Source organism: Felis catus, chromosome B4 (genome assembly GCF_018350175.1).
Source record: "Felis catus isolate Fca126 chromosome B4, F.catus_Fca126_mat1.0, whole genome shotgun sequence".
Lineage (NCBI taxonomy): Eukaryota > Metazoa > Chordata > Mammalia > Carnivora > Felidae > Felis > Felis catus.
The window spans coordinates 80,213,215-80,231,780 of NC_058374.1; the positions used below are offsets into that span (position 1 = coordinate 80,213,215).

Here is an 18,566-nt window from a genome sequence, read left to right on the forward strand (position 1 = left end):
GCGGAGGCCAGCCTCGAGGCGGGCGACCGGATGTTGAGTCTGTAGGAAGGACCTTGAGGTCTGTTTGGTGTTTGGGCTGCCGGGGGGCGGCGGCCCAGAGTGTGGAGCGCGCTGTGCGAGGGGCGCGGCGGTCAGCGTGGGCGAGGCAGCAGGCCCCGCACACCTCTGCTGCTACAGGGCCGTGTCCAGGGCGTCTGAACAGAGGCCGGCCAGTGGTCAGAGCTTGGAAAATAAACGCGGTTAAGGGTCTTTCTTTCTTTCTTTTCCACGTAAGAGGTCCTTCTCTCTCTCTCTCTCTCTCTCTCTCTCTCTCTCTCTCTCTCTCTTTCGGAGATACCTGGATTTGGTCCAGAACAGGTTGCCCGCGGGAGGGCCCCGCGAGCGGCAGCGCGCGAGGGAGGGAGAGAGGGAGGGAGGGCGAGAAAGAGGGAGGGAGGGAAGGAGGGCGGGCAGCGGCGGCGGCTGCGGTGGCCGGGGCTTCCCTCCCCCGGCGGGAGGCGGCTGCCCTGCATCTGTGGCCGTGGGGAGCCGAGGAGCAGGTAACGAAGGCGCTTCCCGAGGCGGGATTGGACCAAGCCAGAGGGACGGAGTCTTCCGGGTCTCTGCCCAACGCCCTGGAGGGGAGAGAAGGTAGGGAGATCGGCGCCTGCCCGGCCTGGCAGAGAGGCCTCGGGAATGTTGAACCTGCATTTGATTTTAGGCTCACACTCATGTTGTGAGTCTGTCTGCCTCCGGAGATGCGGTTTGCCTGTCTGTCTGTCTGTCTGTCTGAGACGTCCCAGACCCTAGGCTCTCCTTCCAAAAGCTGAAAAAACCGGGAATTTTCGTCGGAATGTGCACTTTCATTCATTGGATTCGCCGCAACACAGCAGGGCTGGTTGCTGCGCCCCCAAGTTGGAAGGGAGCTCTCCTCCAACGTTCTGGATGCCGGATCCTCTGGTTCCCTCCGGCACGGGCTGAGTTTCCGGCTCCAGGTTCGCGGGTTGCCCTGAGGTTTGAGGCCAGACAGCTCCTAGTCTGGCAGGGAGGGCGGGGGAGAGACTAGCGGCTCTGGCCCCTTAATTGTACTTCGGGCCCGTATTGTCTCTCCTTTCGCCACCTCCGCTTCCTCAGTCTGGGCTCCAAAGTCACTGCAAATTTCCTTGCGACACACACATCACACAAAGATCAGGTAACAAGGCGCCCAGAGCCATGGGGGCATCGGGCAGAGAGCACCCCTGGTTCTGGGGCCGCTCCTCCTTCAGCCACTCCCCAGGCTGGGAAACCAGACCGGGTTGGGGGAGCCGGAAACAGCCCCGTTTGCTGCGGGGCGGCAGGGCGGGCGGGGGGCCGGCGGGAATGCAGGCCGTGGCGTTGAGAGGGCCACGTTCACAGGCCCTAGGGGTTTCACTCCTGCTGGGCTTAGGGGCCTGACTCCTGGCTTGTAGGGATCCCAGATACCCACCTGGGGTGGGGGCAGGACGCGGTCTCCTCGCGGCGGGCCAGGAGCATTCAGTTTCTGCTTCCAGCGCAGGCCTTAGCCAGGAGGAGTTGTGTGTGGGTGTGTTTTTCCCAACAAAGAGGGACCAGGAACGAGAAGGGGGGAAAGAAGAGGGGAACCGGGGAGGGGGCGGGGAGGGGGAGAGGGCAGCGGAGAGGTGAAACGAGCCCATTTCAGGGGGAGAAGGAAAATGAAAGCAAATGGAGCACGGCCTCCTCCGCGCGGGCGGGTGCTGACGAGCCGGGGAGCGGGCTCCCTGCCTGCGGCGGCTGCGGACCGGGAGAAAAGCCTGTTTTAAATTTAATCCGAACTTGACGGTGTGGATTGAACCGGAGGGAATTTAAATCACTGAGAGGGAGGCGCAGAGCAAGGGGAGGGGATGACGCTAACCTGTCCGTCTGTCTGTCTGTCTGTCCTTCCCACGGTGGTGCTAGCTTGGTTGTGGTCGCAGCTGTGCAGGTCTGAGGTGATGGAGTAAAGGTGCCCCTCCCCCTTAGGGGGCTCTCCTGTGCCCAGTGTAATCTTTTGGGGTCGGAGGCAAGCTCTAAGCACCAGAGCGGATGCAGAAGTGCCAGCTAAAGCTGGGGTTTCCCCCCCTCCCCAACAGGGACTCCCAGTGTCCTCCAGTCCCTCGGGTTTGCCCCATCGGTGCTGAGGAAAATTGAAGGGAGTGGTGGGGGTAAGAGGGAGTCTGGGAATCTGGCAGGAGATTCAGAAGGAGTAGGTGATCCTGGAAAGACGAGCGGTTCCTTACTGGTGCCCCCACATCCTTTGTGCCCCCACATCTATAGGCCTGGCTTTGGGGGGGGGGTGTGGGGGGAGCCTGAAGTTCTGCTTCAGGGCCCTGACCTGCCTGCCATCCCACCTCCAAATGCAGAGACTAGGGGGTACAGCCCACATGCAGCTGTGGAGCCCGAGGGGCCTCGGCCTGGTGAACTCAGGGACTCCCAGGCTCTTTCAGCCCCCTCCTCATGGCTGCTGCTCTCTGCAAGGCCTAGGCAAAGCGGGGCATTGGTGGGGAGGGGGCTGTGGGCGAGGCCTGCGTCCTGATCCACAGCTGTGTCTGTGCCTGAGTGGGGAGGGTCTGAGTTCACGCTCTCAAACGAAGGCGACAATCTCCCCTCAGTTTCACGGGGAATTTGACGGCAGCAGGGAGCCTGGGCCTTGGGATCCCGGCTGTCCCGCTGCTGTCGCCTCTGCTGGGTGGGCAAGCCGGGTGGGCAGGCAGCTCAAGAGTTGAAAAGAAGGCAGTGGCCAGAGGGGGTAGGAGAGAAAGGGGCATCTGCTTACAGCCACTCTGTCTGAAGGGCTCTCCCAAATAGTAGAGGCCCATGGAAGACGGTCTTTCGGGGCGCCTTTCTTCTAGGAGACCTGAGGTTGGGGCAGATGGGCCCTGTCGCCTGGCGAAGACGAAAAAGGAGGAGCAGGGCTTGAGACCTTCTCCTTCATCATGTCTTCTTAGCTCCTTGGCTAGAGCGTGGCTCAGCCCCCAGCCGCCTGGGTGGCTGCCTGGGCTGAGACGGGGTTCCACATCCCCCGGAGGCCTAGTGTACCCACCCCAGCAGGTCGCCCGGGAGGGGCCAGAGAGGAGGCCTCTTTCTCCTTTGTGTCCGGACAGAAGTGGCCGCCGCGCCCTGAGCCGGGTCCCGCGGCAAAGGCCCGGCAAGCAAGCGGACTGCACAATGCCACGGCTGCTCCCTGCTCGCGCCCTGCCCCGTCCTGCCTGCCTATCGCCGCCCTTCCTCCCTCACACTCCCCGCATGCCTTCCTCTCCCTGCTCTCCCATCTCTTTTCATCTTGCCCCCCCTCTTTCCTTTAATTCTCCCCTCTCCTTTTCTTTTTATCCCAGCCCTCCGTTTTCTTCTCTTTCCCTCCTTCCTTCCTCTCCATGGGCCTGGCGCCGCGTTTCAGTTGTTATGTCTCAGGCTCAGTCTCTCTCGGGCTCTGTCCCCTGATGTCCTCTAGGTCTCTGTCTGGCCCCCGGGCCCGCTGAAGGCTACGCGTCTCTGCTCATTGCTGCCAGCAGCCGCCCAAGAGCCAGGCAGGGTCCCCAGCCGCCAGGGCTGGGGGAGGTGCTGACGGTGCTGGGGATTTGGAGAAAGCCTCGGCAGGGGGACGGGAGGGAACCTCCTGTCTTTTCCTTGAACTAGTGAGGGAGAAATTTTGATTGACAGCTAACCCGACTCCATCAAGGCCAAAGAGATATTCTGTTTCTTGCTGTAATTTGGGTTTCCCACACCAGTCCAGTCCGGGGGAGGGGAAGACAATCAGAGCTGAGGGCAAAGAGGCTGAGGCCCCGGGTTGTCTATCCCCAGCCAGGCACTTCTCACACACCCCCCGTGAGTCGAAATCTCAGCCCCGCTAGACCGAAAAGGAAAGAACCGGAGAGGGGGAGGAGCAGGGACTGGGGAGGGGGCCTGGAAAGCTGGGGTCAGTGCTGCAGGCTGTAGATCTCCCCTTCCCCCCTCAACTTTCCTCCCCCCCCCCCAACATGCATGCTACACTCTCTGGGACACCTCTCTCTAGCCCTTCTCCACCCTAGAGGAGACAGGTCGACAGAGATGCAGGAGAAAACCATCCTCCACCCCCACCCCTGGCGTTTGGTCCCCTCCTGGGGACAGGAGTGGGAAAGAAGGGCAGGCGTCTCATGTCTGGGAATCCTTGTCCTTCTGCTGCCTCAGAACCTGCGTCTGAGCCTCAGCTCCTGCCTATCTCCCATAGCACAAACTGGGACCCTTCTTTTCTGACCCTGAAATTGCACCCCTCCTTCAAACTCCCTCTGCCATACCTAGGGTGCATTGTGTCCCTGGGGACATCACCTGCCCTTCTCCCTACCCCCAGCCAACCTCCCTGCCCCCTCTCTTGCACCCACACTGAGAATTCCCTGCCAGCTTAAAGCCCACCTTTACTAAACCACCATGGGGCAGTCTGATGGAAAGCAGAGGGCTGGGCAGCAGACCCCAAATTCAAGGAGGAAGGTAGCAACCAACTTATTGGGGGGAGGAATCCAAGTTGTCTGATCTTCCCTACAATCACACTGCCCCCTCCGGAATCCCTGCGTCCGACCCCAAAGAAACTGCTCTCTCCCATCCCTCCGTTGCTTTTTTCCCGTTCCAAAAACAGCCTACAATTTTATTTAATGAAAGACACATTTATGAACAATCAAATGATCCTCATAAAAATTTTATTGAAGGACGTAAAAACAAGCTACTTGCCCACGACCGAGGTCGCTCTCTCTCTCGCCTTGCCCGCACTCACCCTGGCTCTCTGCAGACAGAGCCCTGGAGTGACTTCTTTTGGGGGGGCAGGGTGTCGCAGAGATGGAGTTGGGGGCAAAGGAGGGTGAGCAGGAAGACGGGATGGGGACGCCCCACTTAACTTGTGCTGATCTCTCCTCCACTTCTTCAAGCTGGCAAAGAAAGATAAATAGATAGAGACAATAAATTTAAAATAAAGGAGCTTGCATATCTGTGCCAAAGCAAAGAGAGGACTTCTGAGGATAAAGGTGTATGAGGTCCCGAGGTCCTACCCCTCCCACAGGCGGACCACCTTCCCCAAGCTGCCCTACCCCAGATTTGGGGGGCTGAGTTGGCCAGTGGCAGAAGGACGCTCCCCTTTCCCTCCTTCCCTCCCTCCACCCCAGCCTCCCCAGTCCCCTCCCACCCTCCCTCCCTCGCTGCTGCTGCTCCTGAAAGAAATACATACATACACACTATTTAAAAACGCATTTTTAAAAGCCACGTTCCGAACTGACAATCGCTGATCTCGGCTCGCGCAGAGACTGCGGGAGCGTCGGGGCGACAGAGACGGATTACGTCAAGAAATAGTTCCTCCACCTACCTCAGCCGGCCTCTCCGCCCCTGCGGGGCTCCCGCGCCCAGCTCGGCCCTGGGGGTCCGGGAGCCCTGGCTTCGGGGACTGGCATTTTCACCCCATTAAGAAATCCTCCAGGGTGGGGGGGGGGTGCGGGAGGCCATCTGCTTATGGGTGGACATGGGCAAGAGAGTGCTCTGATGAGATACCAGTTGTCCTGAGGGGGTGGCCGACGCTTTGGGTCCAGAGTTCCGGACCCCCAGGAAAACGCAGGTCGCGGGGATCAGCAGAGAGAAGGGGGTGGGAGAAGGGAAAAAAAAAAAAAAAAAAAAGCAAGGAAAAAAAAAAGCCCCTGCGCATTGATCCGCGCCGTATTTTTGGGTAAATACGATCACGTGGGGGCCGGGGAACCAATGAGCTGCGGGGAAAAGGCTGGAAAAATAATTACCTGCCTTGATTGTTCTGTGAGCAGATAAAAAGTACATATACAGTTCATACAATAATCTTATGTATGTAAAACCCTGTTACGATGTCGGCGACGGGGCCCATCAGTAACTATTACGTGGACTCGCTCATCTCTCACGACAATGAAGACCTCCTAGCGTCCAGGTTTCCGGCCACGGGGGCTCACCCCGCCGCCGCCAGACCCAGCGGTTTGGTGCCGGACTGTAGCGATTTTCCGTCCTGTAGCTTCGCGCCCAAGCCGGCAGTGTTCAGCACGTCGTGGGCGCCCGTGCCCTCGCAGTCGTCCGTGGTATACCACCCGTACGGCCCCCAGCCCCACCTCGGCGCCGACACGCGCTACATGCGGACTTGGCTCGAGCCGCTGTCCGGCGCCGTCTCCTTCCCCAGCTTCCCGGCCGGGGGCCGTCACTACGCCCTCAAGCCGGACGCCTACCCCGGACGCCGCGCCGACTGCGGCCCGGGCGACGGCCGCAGCTACCCGGACTACATGTACGGCTCGCCCGGGGAGCTGCGCGACCGCGCCCCGCAGACACTGCCCTCGCCCGAGGCGGACGCACTCGCCGGCAGCAAGCACAAAGAAGAGAAGGCCGACCTGGACCCCAGTAAGTTGGGAGCAATTTTCCTTTACAACCAGCGCGGGAGGGGAGGGGAGGCCGGGCGGGGGGGAGCCGGATTACAGCCCCTCGGAGCGGCGCAGGGAGCGCGGGAGAGGGGCGAGGGCGAGGGGGCGAGGACTCAATAAAAGCGAATTACCTTGGGGAGCTTTCAGGGGCAGGAAGGTCTGAGAAGGGAGCCCAGGGAGCCAGGTTGGGAGAGGGCTGAGGGGGGCTCCTCTCCCTGGAGCTGGCTTTGATGAGAGACCCCCCCCCCACACACACACAGACACACACCCCCAGCCCAGGCTTTTTGGCTCAGTTGCTACTTTCGAAGAAATGCAGACAGGGCCAGGGGATGGGGTAGGGTTGAGGTTCATTTTATGGTTTGAGGTGGGACTGGAGTGGGGGGGGAGATGAGGAGGACACTGGGGACAGAGAGGAAATACCCCAGGGAGAAAAATCACCCCTACCTCCCAGCCAGCATGGGGAGTCTCACCCCAGGAGGAATTCCTTAAAGAGAAGGTGCATGGACTTCTTATATACCCAGGAGCACTAGGTGAGGGGTCTGGGGGATTTCACAGCCTGGGAACTTGGAGAAATCAGGACTTACAGAGTTGGGGAAGAGAAGTGGGGTCCCAGTCTCCTTAAACTTGAGAGCCCTCTTCTGAGGGTCTGCAGGAAAGAGGGTTGAAAACCGGGCTCAGGGATGAGGAATGGGGGGGGGGGAGCATCTCCCCAGATTAGAGAATTATACACACACACACTCACACACACACTCCCCATCAAGGAGACTGGAGCCTTCTGAGTATTGCAGAGAAGGGCAGGGGTAGGTGTGTGGGGGTGGGGGGGGCAGGTGGGAGCTGCTGGGCCAGAAAAAGGGGAAAGAAGGAGAAACAGCAGGGGAGGGGGTGCAGCCCCTGGGTGTGAGGAAGTGTCTGGGGGAGTCCCAGGAGGGGGCTGCAGGAAATCCTTTCCTCCAGCCCCATAAGGGGCCAGGGCCTAATTATACCCCTCTGAAGGCTTCCCTCCTTGCCCTCAGCTACTCCCATAAACCTGAAATTGGAGGCTTGGCTCCTGCAGAGCCTGTCCTGGGGCTGGCAGGAGGGGGGCACTGGAAGCCAAACAGGGAAGCTAAGATATAGGGGAGCCTGTCCCAAGGCCAGCAGCTCTCTGGGGAGAGGAGAAAGGCTCTCCCCATTCCAGCATCACTCTGAGAATTCGCCTCAGCAGGGTTGAACTCCGAGAGCAGAGATGGGCGCTGAAGAGGGTGGTGAGGGGCTTAGGGACTCTCAGGGTCAGGAAACAGAACTGCTGAAATTTCAGGACTTGGTCGTGGGCTGGGAGGGTGGGAGGGGGCAGAGGAGGAGGGAAGTGGGGAGGAGAGAGACCTCGCTATAAAAATAAAAAACAAGAGAGAGAAGCGTTTATGGGCCTATGAAACAGTTGGGAATTTGGACTTTTTATGAGCATATTCTCGAATTACTACTCTTGAAGCTGAGGACCAGACTGTAGGGGCTTTGATAGCTTTGATTTCCTATAGTTTTAGGTGCTAGAAACCGAAGAGGGGGAAGATGGGGAGAGGGCAGAACGCAAAAGGAGTCAGGGAGAAAAATTCCAAAAACCAAACGTGTCCAAATTCAGGTTCAATCATTGCGTTTGGGGAGCCTGGCTAAGCCTAGGGGTAGGGTGGCAGGGGTCCTGGGCTAGAAAGGGGCTCCGCTGACCCCTGCCTGTGTTTGGCCCTCCAGGCAACCCCGTGGCCAACTGGATCCACGCCCGCTCCACGAGGAAGAAGCGCTGCCCCTACACCAAGTACCAGACGCTGGAACTGGAGAAGGAGTTTCTCTTCAATATGTATTTAACCAGGGACCGTCGGTACGAGGTGGCCCGGGTTCTCAACCTCACCGAGCGGCAGGTCAAAATCTGGTTTCAGAACCGGAGGATGAAGATGAAAAAGATGAATAAAGAGAAAACCGACAAGGAGCAATCCTAAACCCTGCCCCAGCCTGCTGCCTCGGCACAGCCAAGGGAAAAACAAAAACCCCACAAAAATACCCCAACCCAGGCGGGAGAGAGCACGAAAAGAAAAGGAAAGAGCAAGATAGAGAAAAGCCCATCAGCTTAAAAAGAGACAAAAAAAAAGGAAGGGGAAAAGGAAAACTCTTGCGATTTGGGAGGGTTCAGTGTTGAGAAATTGGTGTTTTAGAGTTAGTTCTACCCAGCGAGGAGGAGGAGGCGGGGAGAGAAACCGCGTTCTCTTCTCCCAGCGCAACTGAAATAAATGACACACACAAATGTGATTTTTTTTCCCCTCCTTTCTTCAGAGAAGCCAGTACTTGAATCGCTATATTTCTATTTTTTTTTTTTTTCTGTATCATATGTGGTCCGGGCCATCCCTCCCCAGGCCTGGGGTGCTCTGCGTGCAGATTTTGTACAAAAAAAAAAAAAAAAGACACACACACATACACAATAACAATTCCCAGCCCTGGAGCTGAGGGGCGAGGGCCCGGACCGTGCCGCAGGCTGGGTCCGGCGGCGCAGGCCGGCGCCTCGGGTGTGTACATAGCAGTGTTTCTTCTGATCCCCAGCGTCCGTCCTGTAACGTGCTTCTGTTTGTTATGGTAGAACAGCTCTGTGTTAATATATCGAAGTCACTTAAAAAACCAGAAACCCAACCGCATCCAGTTCTCGTTATTTCTCCTCCCTGTGGCTCCCAGGCTGCTGTCGTGGAGGAGGCAAGTGCTCAGATCCTTTGGGGGAAGCCGGAGCCAGGGAAGGGGCTCCCTCTACCTCGGAAGGGCAAGTGCCTGCCATTGCTCTCCAGGCAGGGTGGGGTGGGCGTGAAGACTCCAGGGGTGGGGTGGGGGCTGCTGAGGCCCGGGCCCAGCTCGTGCCTGCCCCGGCTGGCTGCCTTGTGAGTTTCCTGGTAGCTCGTCGTCGGAGTCCAGGGGTGGGGGGTGGGGGCATGGCATGAATGGTTTTCCCTGGCTGTAATTAATTGTAATAATTTATGAGTACACGAGATCGGAGGGAAGAGATAGGTGAAGATGAAAGTTGGGTGCTGGGTGAGGGCCCGGGCTGGATTCTTGCCTGTCTGCATTGGTGCTTCGAGGGATGGCTGGGAGGGAGGGAGGGTGTGCGGTGAGCGGTGAGGAAGAAGGCTGAGCAGGCCTCAGGGAGCAGAAGAGGCACTGGGGAATGCGTTGCGAGTGAAAAAGGAAAGAGAGAGAGAGAGAGAGAGAGAGAAACAGAAGAGGGAAGGAGAGAGGGAGGGAGGGAGGAAGTAGGGAGGAAAAAAAGGAAGAAAGGAAGGGAGGGAGGAAGGAGAAAGATGGCAAAACCAATACAATCAGATTTAGATCCACTTTCAACTTGTCAGTGCATTCTCAGCTTCTCTCTCTCTCCCTCTCCTAGTTCTCTTTTCTTCTCAATCTCTCTCTGGTGTTTAGTTTGAATGTTGGTTTGGGGGTGACGGGCTTATGCTGAGTGGCTGCAGCATTTCTGGGAGATGACGTGGCCAAGGCCCAAGGAAGTTGGTCAGGGATTAGGCAGGAGTGGGGTGTTCCCTGGTGGTGGTGGGACCGCAGGCGCAAGGGTAGGCGGCCATACGTGTGCAACAGCCCGAAGGGGCTGGTCAGTTGCACTGCACCCCAGAGCGCCTTCCCCAGAACCGGCAGTTTTCATCTGCTAATCAGAAGCAGACACAAGCTGCTGGGTATGCTTCGGCCCGGCGCCCCCTTTCTCGGAAATCCCCCAATCTGGAAACTATTAAACTCAGACTGCTTGAAATATAGCCCTTTAATATCTCAGGCTGCCCATTCTGGTGAGGGTGCAGGGTGTTGTTCTGAATACTTGGGGAATACCACCGTAAAAGAAAATAATTGGGGATCCCAGTCCTTCCGTCGCTTCCTCCATCGCATCGCCTAACAGGATTGGTGAGGCACTTGTAGGGACCAGCCCCTTCCCCATCATTTGAATCTCCTACCCCCTCCTTCCGTCCAGCACGCCAGTTTGGGGGGCTGGAGGAAGGTGGGAAGGCACAAACATTTTGTTTGGGTGATATTTTGAGGGGAGCCATCAAAAGTCGCAAACGCTGGTTTTCCCAGTGGCTGAAGCACCCTCTCCTTTTTCCCACTTAAGAGACCTCCTCCCCAATTCCAGAAGCAGTTGTTCTCTTGGTCCTTTTGAATGGTGCTTTGCCCGTAGTTTTGTCTCTTTTCGCAAATCCTCACTCTCCCCTTTGGCCACTGCGCTGTTCTGAGACCCTGGCGTCAGTTTCGCACGGGGCGGAGGCCAGGGCATCCGTGTCCCTGGGTCCTGACTGCGGGGACTGGGGCTTTTCTCCCAGCCCAAGCTCCGCGGCGTTTCCGGGCTTCCACCCCGCCCCTGCTCCAAGGCCCTGTCGCCTCCCCTCCTCCGTCAGCGCGGCCTGCTTCCTGCAGCCCGCCCGAGCCGGCCTTACTCCGGGCAGGAAGGAGGGCCGCCGGGCTCCGAGGGCCCTGGCGAGACCGTGGGATCCAGAGCAGGCCCACCCGGCCCAGCCCACTGTTCAGTTCCAGCTCAGCCTCCAGCCTGCAGGTCAGGATTCGATTCAATTTTTATTTATTACAATTCGTGAATTTAAACCACAACACAACGCAAACCCACATCTAGGGAAAGAAACGAAAGCTGGGGGAAAGAGGGGCTGGCAAACGCCCTCCTGCCCTAATCTTCCCCTCCCACCTCTCCTCTGCTCCTTTGTCAGAATCACAAAACCCTAAAGGTTGTTCCACTTGGGAAGGCAGCGGATAGGTACATTTCCGCAGCCCCGAAATGCCACTTTTATGGCGCTGTTTGTCTCCCTGCGCTGGATTCTGAATGGGGCCGAACAAAACAGCAGCGCGGAGCTGGCTAGACGTCTGGGCTTAATTGTTTTATGGTTTAAATAAGGTGGACACTCTTTCCTTTGAAATCGGATTATAGGAATGTTTTGTCTATGGCCCACGGAGAACGGGACCTCACTGGCTGGGAGGGAGAGGTGGAGAAAGAGCGCGCGTGAGAGACAGAGAGAGGGATGGGCTACAAACCAGGGGGCAAACAGTCGGGAGAAGTCACAGTCCCACCCCAAAGTCCTGCAGGCGGCGGCGGAATAGGCAGTGCGGAACCAACGGCAGGGTAAGAGGAGCGAGGAGTTTAGGGTGTGCGCCGCGGGCAGGAGGTCGCGGGAGCCTCGGAGCGTGCATCTGCGTGAGCGGAGGTGTTCTGAGGCCAGAAATGCGCCTGAATAGGGGGGAGATCGCGGCAGTTCCTTTGCACAGTGTCTCTTAATGCGGGAAGGGAGGGTGACAAAAAGAGAAAATTGTGTGAAACCTTTGACAAGGTTTATTTGGAGAACTTGGAAAACAAAAGGACAGAGGTCCCGATGAAACTCCCTTCTGGGGAACCCCCCCCCCATATCTCTCTCTTCTCTCTCTCTCTCTCTCTCTTTCTCTCTCTCTCTCTCTCTCTCTGTCTCTCTCTCTCTCTTTCTCGCACCCATTTGGAAACTCCTTCCTCTCACTTCCCACCTTTGGGCCAAGGCTGGGACCTGCCTGCTCTGTTGGCTTTTTCCTGGCCCGACTGCATTGGAGAAAGTGGACGCGAGGTGGCGCTGTTGCTCAATGTTAGAGGCGGCGGCAGTGCCCCTGGCCGGCCTGGCCGCACTGACATTTGAGGCCCGGCCCCGAGGAGCAACCGGGAGAAGGCCCCGCGCCCCGGCCCAGCCCGGCCCCAATGGCTCTGAGCAAATCAATCCTCTCACCTGCGAGGTGTAAATAAATCGCGAGTGGCGGCGGGAGATGGGCCCTAGCTCTGGCAGCCGGCTCGAGAGGCTCAGGAGGGCGGGCGTCGAAAATAATCGCTTTGCGAAGGAGATAAGCACCAAGCAGGCAGCGCGTAATTAACACAAAAAGGCAGAATGACCCGGACAAACGAACATAAATCCGTGGTACCTAGGAGGGCGGAGCAGGCCTCGGGGCGAGGGGCAGAGACGCCCCAGCGAGGATGGCTGCTTGCGGTTCCTTTATATCCGAGCTCCGGGAGCGAAATCAAGCAGATACGTGTAAAAGAAAAAAAGAAAAAAGAAAAAAAAAAAAAGACAATCAAATAAAAAAAGAAAAGGCGAGGGACCCCCCCTCCAAAAAGGGGAAATCGAGTCCAGCCAGGGGGTTCAGGACTGGTGGGCTCTCAGAGCAGACGGTGGTGGCGGCACACTCGGGACAGTTGCATTCCAAGACACAAAGGCCTGGAAGAATAGCTCTGTGGCAGGGTTTTCGCTGGACCATAAAATGTCGAGATATCCCCCCACCCTCTAAAAGATAAGGCGCAGGCCCCAGAGCGGATCTGGCCTGCGGAGCCTCCTCTTTCCAGGCGGAGAAGGGAAAATATTTATGACAGTCCCCAATGACCCAGATGCTGGGAACCCAGAGCCCATCTCCTTCAGCTTGGTACTCTGAGCAGAGTAGGCTCAGAGACCGCAGGGCTGGGACCAAGGCTGCAGCTGGCTCTGGTAGTGAAGGAGACCTCTGTCATGCCCCACACTGTCCTGGACCCTAGGGAGGCCTGCAGCCCTGGCACAGCCCTCCTCTGACCCTCCCCTCCTGCTGCTCCAGGGCCAGAGTTCCCGGATGTTGCAGAGTTTGGGCAGTCCCTAATTCAGGTGGAGGTGGGTTCCTCCAAAATTCAAGGGATCCTGGAAGTGTCCTTTGCTGGGGCACCAGGGAATCTCCTTTGGGAATTGGGCTGAGAGTGGCCATCTTCCCAGCAATTATTTAGATAATAGAGGGACTGGGGGAGGGGTCATTCTACACCGTCCTTTCCTGCACTGCCATTCCTTATCCATCCCCAGAGCTGGGCTCCAGATGGGGAAGGCAGAGACCTGGATTCCTAACAGCCTCCTTCCTCATCCAACCTGGAAACCCCAGGATGTGGAAAGAAAATAGGTAGCAAATTTTTTCATGATGCAAAAAGCTAAAGATGCCTGCGTGTCTGTCAGGTCTTATTTTCCTGTGTGCCTGAGTGCACAGGGTCTGCGAGGTGACAGGGGCGCTTCTAGGCATGCATGATAGTTTAGGGAGCATGCACTCGATGTGTCTCAGGGTGGAAGGTGGCACATACAGGATGTGTGTATCCTGAGTGTGCCCCAGTATTGCCCTGTGTGTGACATCCCCGCACAGCCTTGGAAGGGGAAGACCGGAAAAATCGTTCTTGTTCCTCTTCCTCATTCGTATGCACACAGCACACGTATCCACAGCTCTCCCTCTTCTCCCTTTTCTCCCTTTTCTCTGTCTGTGTTAAGCCCCACATAACTGTACACGCTTATGGCCAGAAAAGGGTCCTGATGGACTAGGGTTCTTTTATCCGTTAGAATTACCTTGAATTTCCCTAGTCTTGGAGATAGGGGAGGAACCCCCTAGAGAAACTGTGGGTAAATATTTAAAGAGTGTCTGTTGACAGTTCCCATCCACATCCCGGCCTGGGCAGCCGGCTTGGGGAAGTAGGGGGTGCAGTGAAGCCAGGGGGCCCCTCCGGGCTGAGCTGGCATTTCCTATAGGGTTAGAGTATGTGGAGACAGTAAGAGGCCTGCTCCAGTCCCTTCCAACCCAGATACAAATAGTCTCCTGAGAAGAAACATCCTGGATCGGCCCCGCCAGAGGGCCAGGGACCCTCCAGCGGCCCTCTCCTCTGTCCCCATAAACTGCTTTGCTCTCAGAGCCCCCAGCCAAGCCTCAGGCAGGAGCTGGTGTCTGAAGGGGCAGTGCCGCCCTGACTGGGTATATGGAGAGCGCCCCACCTCCGGCCCCTCTCCTCTACCCACAGCGGACAGGCCAGGGAATGTTAGGGATGGTGGAAGACAGGGCGGCCTCCCACCCTGAGGAGGGGCAGGAGACATGCAGAGGGTTCGGATGCCTGAAGTATTGGGGGATAGGAGGTACTCATGTGCTAGCTCCTTCTGAGTGCCAGGCTTAAGGACCCCCTGGGGAGCCCATCGTTGGGGTTAGGGGACCTGCTCTCTCTTCGCGGCATCCGACCCCCTGGGGCGGGGTGGGGGGAGAGTCTCATACCTGTTGAGGTAACCTGAGTTGACCTGCTGGCTCAGGTATCTCTGAGAGGAAGGAAACGGGAAGGGGGGAGAGGCACCTTCAAATCCGAACGCGCACCTTGGAGAAGCTGGCCCCAGCCATTAGCTGGGGCTGGCTCACCACCCCCCCCCAACACACACACACAGACACCACACCCCCCTCCCTCCCCCTTCCTCCCCTCCCCTTCCTCCAGGTCCCCCCAGCCCTGAACCCCTCAACCCCCCGCCACCATCCCTCCTTCTCCCTCTCTCCCTCTCTCTCTCTCTCTCTCTCTCTCTCTCTCTCTCTCTCTCGCCTGTCTTCATGTCGTGGATTGATGAACGCGAATCGCGTGTAAGCGCCGCCACCGCCGGGAGTCTGAGGAATTCGCCTGGGCTGTTAAAGGAAAGAGCTAAGTGCGAGAGCGCGAGCTCTACCTACCGACAGTGAAGAGAGCCGCCGCCGCCGCCGCCGCCGCCGCCGCCGCCCGCCCGCCGCCCGCCGCCCGCCGCCGCCGCCCGCGCCCAGCCCCGGGAGCCGCGCGCGCCGAGCCGGCCGGGCCCGGCACCCAGGCGCCCCCCACCTGCCCAGCCCAGCCCCGGGGAGCCGGCCGGCCCGGGGTTCGCTCCCGGGGGGAGGGGACTTTCGGGGGTACCGGGCGGGGGGGAGTCGCGAGCCAGAGGGGAGGGGGCGGCGGGTTTTCATGTGCCCAGCATGAGCTCCTACTTCGTCAACCCCCTGTTCTCCAAATACAAAGGCGGCGAGTCCCTGGAACCGGCCTATTACGACTGCCGGTTCCCTCAGAGCGTGGGCAGGAGCCATGCGCTGGTGTACGGGCCCGGCGGCTCGGCGCCCGGCTTCCAGCACGCCTCGCACCACGTCCAAGACTTCTTCCACCACGGCACCTCGGGCATCTCCAACTCGGGCTACCAGCAGAACCCGTGCTCGCTGAGCTGCCACGGAGACGCCTCCAAATTCTATGGCTACGAGGCGCTCCCCAGACAGTCCCTTTATGGGGCTCAGCAAGAGGCGAGCGTGGTGCAATATCCCGACTGTAAATCCTCCGCCAACACTAACAGTAGCGAAGGACAAGGCCACTTAAATCAAAACTCGTCTCCCAGCCTCATGTTTCCATGGATGAGACCCCACGGTGAGAAGCCTTTTCTCTTTCCCCCTTGGTCTCCCGCGCTCCGGGGTCTTTCCCCCCTCCCTCGCCTCCTTTTTGTCTGCCCTCGCCTTCCCTCCTGGCTTTGGGGTCTCTCCGGCCCCACCCCCGGGGGCCTGAGTGGGTTTCTCGAGGTTGGGAGGTTCGGCTGGGGGTGGGGCGCGGGGCTCGCCTGGGGTATTGGGGGGACGGGGGGCGAAGGTGGTGTCCGGGTGCAAAGGGTTAAAAATCGTTTTCTCCACCACTGTCTGTCTGTCTGCCCGTCTCCCCCTCTGTCTCCCTCCCTTGCCATCTCTACAGTCAAAGTTGGGGAGGTGGCTGGGCAGGGGCCCCGAGGACCCTGAGGTTATCAGCCTTTGGAGCAAACCAGTCTTTCCATAAGGCAGAGAGCCTCAGTCCAGAACAGTGGCCAGGCTTTCTTGGGGGCAAAGGGAGACTCCTGTTTCCTTCCCCTAGCGGGATCAGAGGGTGACAAGACCCCAAGGACAGGTGCCCTGGCTCTCTGGGGGTACCCACTGCCTCCTCACAGAGAACTAGCCTTAGGGCCACCACCCCAACTTTGCTTTACTTCCCTCAGTTGGAGAGAAGAGAGGGAGCCAGAGAGGAGAGAAAAAGAGTGCACGGAAGGAGAGAGGCCATGCAGATTAGAGGGCTCTGGGCTCCAGAGGACCCAAGCCCAGCTGCCCCCAGTCAAAGGTTTGTGGGCTTTCCCTGAGACCTTCAGAGTGGCTCAGGCCATGAGCCCCTCCAAGGGTGGCCCCTCATGGCCCAATTTCGAAGTAAAAGGGGAAGCGAGAAAGCGACAAGTTCCAGCGGGGATGGCCCGTGATTTATTTGCTGGTCTCCAGTTAGCAATCAGGCCAAGCAGTGATACATTCCAGGAGATCAATTATTTTTCTTCCTGGCAAGGCATTAGGCAGAGAGATTCAAGGAGGGGGCAGTGAGCAGAGTCCCTCTTCCTCACCCCCAGACCTTTTTCCTTTCTTTTGGAAACAAGACTGTCCCCAGCTCTGCTCACCAAATGCCACTCTGCACTTGTAAACAAAGCTGCAAGGGCCAGTTTCCTGAGCCTGCAGGCCTGGGGGGGACTCTGCAGTGCTCCCTTGGCCCTTGCCATCCCCCAGTTTCCTGACAGACCCCAGTCCCTGCCCCCACCCCCACCCCACCTCCCAAGGTGAAACCAAACAAAACAAGCCCCCAAACTTTCCTGCCCTTGCCTGCTCCCTGCTCTCTCGCCTGGTCTTCAGGAGGGAGGGAACTGGGGAGATCAGAGGGGGGACTTCAGGGGAGGAAGAGTGGCAGGGGAAAGCCGAGCCCCCACCCAAACATAACCAGACTGGGGTTCTATTCTGTCCAGCTCCGGGGCGGCGCAGCGGAAGGCAAACTTACAGCCGGTATCAGACCTTGGAACTAGAAAAGGAGTTTCTCTTTAATCCTTATTTGACACGAAAGCGCCGGATTGAAGTCTCTCACGCCCTGGGACTGACTGAGAGACAAGTGAAGATCTGGTTCCAGAACCGAAGGATGAAGTGGAAAAAGGAAAACAACAAGGATAAACTGCCCGGAGCCCGAGATGAAGAGAAGGTGGAGGAAGAAGGAAACGAGGAAGAGGAGAAAGAAGAGGAGGAAAAGGAAGAAAACAAGGACTAAGCAAAAAAGAGAGACCCCCCCCCCTTAGCAACTCCCTTGAAGTTTCGTTTTATGGTAGCGGATAAATTGAGAAGTTTACGACTGTCATTTGCTTTTATAGAGAATAGAATGACACTCACAACTCTAACTACCTGTCAGATACTTGCAGCTCTGGTTTTATTACCTTTGGACTTCCCCCGATCTTTATTTGTTTGGGGGCTGGAGGGGGGGGGGAGACGGAGACACAGCGAAAAGTTCGGACTCTGTCTCAGTCGTTGCCCCAACACACACACTTGTCCCTACCCCCACCCTTCGGAGTCCTGCCTGGATTTTGAGGTCTGAGACCTGGCCTCTCTGCCCCTCTCTCACCCCTTCCTGCCACTCTCCCACCTCTCTGCTTCTCTGGTATTTATTTTAGAGGGGAGCCCTCTCAAAATGCAGAAGAAGACTTGTGGCTTCGTTTTTATGCTAGGGTTAGTGTATTAGATTTACTTTTAATTTTTTCCAAAAGAAAGGAAAGAAAAGGGAAGGAAGGAAGGGAAGGGCAATGTTTAAAGAAACGTTTAAAAATGATAGCAAGGAATGTCCCTTCCTCCTCCCTGGGGCTCCCCCACTTAGAAAGACCCCCCCCCCTTGACTTTCTCTAGAAACCTGATGGAAACCTGAAGGAGATGCGGGTCTCTCCCCTCCCCCCTCCCCTCGGGGTAGATAGGAGCCTGCAGTCGCCGTTAAAATCCTACCTAGCCATCCCATGGTCACTCGGGCCCATGCCTTCCTCCCCTTTGCTGTCTGATTTCTGTTGTTGGGCCCAGCTTCCTCTGAGCTGTACTAGTCTTAGCGCTCAGAAATCACCATAATCATGAAAATAATAAGAATGATAATAATAAAAATAATAATAATAATAATAATAATACTGATAATAAATCTTTAACATACTACCTAAAGGGAACCTGCAATAATCTTGAAGAAAGAAAAAAGACATTTTTGAAAATCCTAATATGCAAGAAAAAAAGAGAAAAAATTTAAAATTAAAAAAAAAGAAAGAAACCTCCAACGTATTTTATCACTACCTATAGAGAGAAATCCTGCTTTGAGAGTATTCGTAATGCGGTTTTGTTGTCGTTTGTTGCTGCTTAATTTCACTAAGAAAACCCCAACAACTGAGACTGCCTAGCCCACCGGTCCCGTGCGCTTTTATTGTGCTTCTAACCCCAGTAGAGTAGAGCTAAATTGCACTGAATGTATAGTTAACTCTGTCTTGAATTCTCTGTTTATGCAATGTGCTCGAAAGAAAAAAAACGTTAAAATATATCTATAATAATAATTTTTGGTCATTTGTC

General features: G+C 57.1%; 3 protein-coding genes and 2 long non-coding RNA genes across 7 annotated transcripts in view; 3 read left to right on the forward strand and 2 right to left on the reverse strand.

Moving 5' to 3' along the window:
* Nucleotides 1–4,647: 4,647 nt before the first annotated feature.
* On the reverse strand, nucleotides 4,648–5,621 carry LOC109501596. Of its 2 annotated transcripts, none has more exons than XR_006600748.1 (2): nucleotides 5,190–5,621; nucleotides 4,648–4,889 (listed from the first exon to the last, which is right to left on the reverse strand). It is a non-coding gene; the product is annotated as an uncharacterized LOC109501596 (long non-coding RNA). The 2 variants fall into 2 exon arrangements; XR_006600747.1 differs by having other exon boundaries at nucleotides 5,321–5,616.
* Nucleotides 5,622–5,672: 51 nt separating this feature from the next.
* HOXC9 (homeobox C9) lies at nucleotides 5,673–9,034 on the forward strand. The gene is made up of 2 exons (XM_003988783.5): nucleotides 5,673–6,360; nucleotides 8,103–9,034. Exons 1-2 carry the CDS (start codon nucleotides 5,823–5,825, stop codon nucleotides 8,345–8,347), a joined length of 783 nt encoding a protein of 260 aa, XP_003988832.1. The 5' UTR covers nucleotides 5,673–5,822; the 3' UTR covers nucleotides 8,348–9,034.
* A 1,880-nt stretch (nucleotides 9,035–10,914) lies between these two features.
* Nucleotides 10,915–18,566, forward strand: part of HOXC4 (homeobox C4) — a 50,627-nt gene continuing 42,975 nt past the window's right edge. The window contains exon 1 of one of the 2 annotated variants that reach the window (XM_045061885.1): nucleotides 10,915–10,932. The gene's annotated coding sequence lies outside the window, so the exon portion shown is untranslated. The remainder of the gene's footprint in view (nucleotides 10,933–18,566) is intronic. The other variant, XM_045061883.1, reaches the window with a different exon arrangement.
* Nucleotides 10,934–14,576, reverse strand: LOC109501597. The gene is made up of 3 exons (XR_002159775.3): nucleotides 14,436–14,576; nucleotides 12,134–12,405; nucleotides 10,934–11,656 (listed from the first exon to the last, which is right to left on the reverse strand). It is a non-coding gene; the product is annotated as an uncharacterized LOC109501597 (long non-coding RNA).
* On the forward strand, nucleotides 15,073–18,550 carry HOXC8 (homeobox C8). Its single transcript, XM_003988784.4, has 2 exons — nucleotides 15,073–15,582; nucleotides 16,955–18,550. Exons 1-2 carry the CDS (start codon nucleotides 15,147–15,149, stop codon nucleotides 17,245–17,247), a joined length of 729 nt encoding a protein of 242 aa, XP_003988833.1. The 5' UTR covers nucleotides 15,073–15,146; the 3' UTR covers nucleotides 17,248–18,550.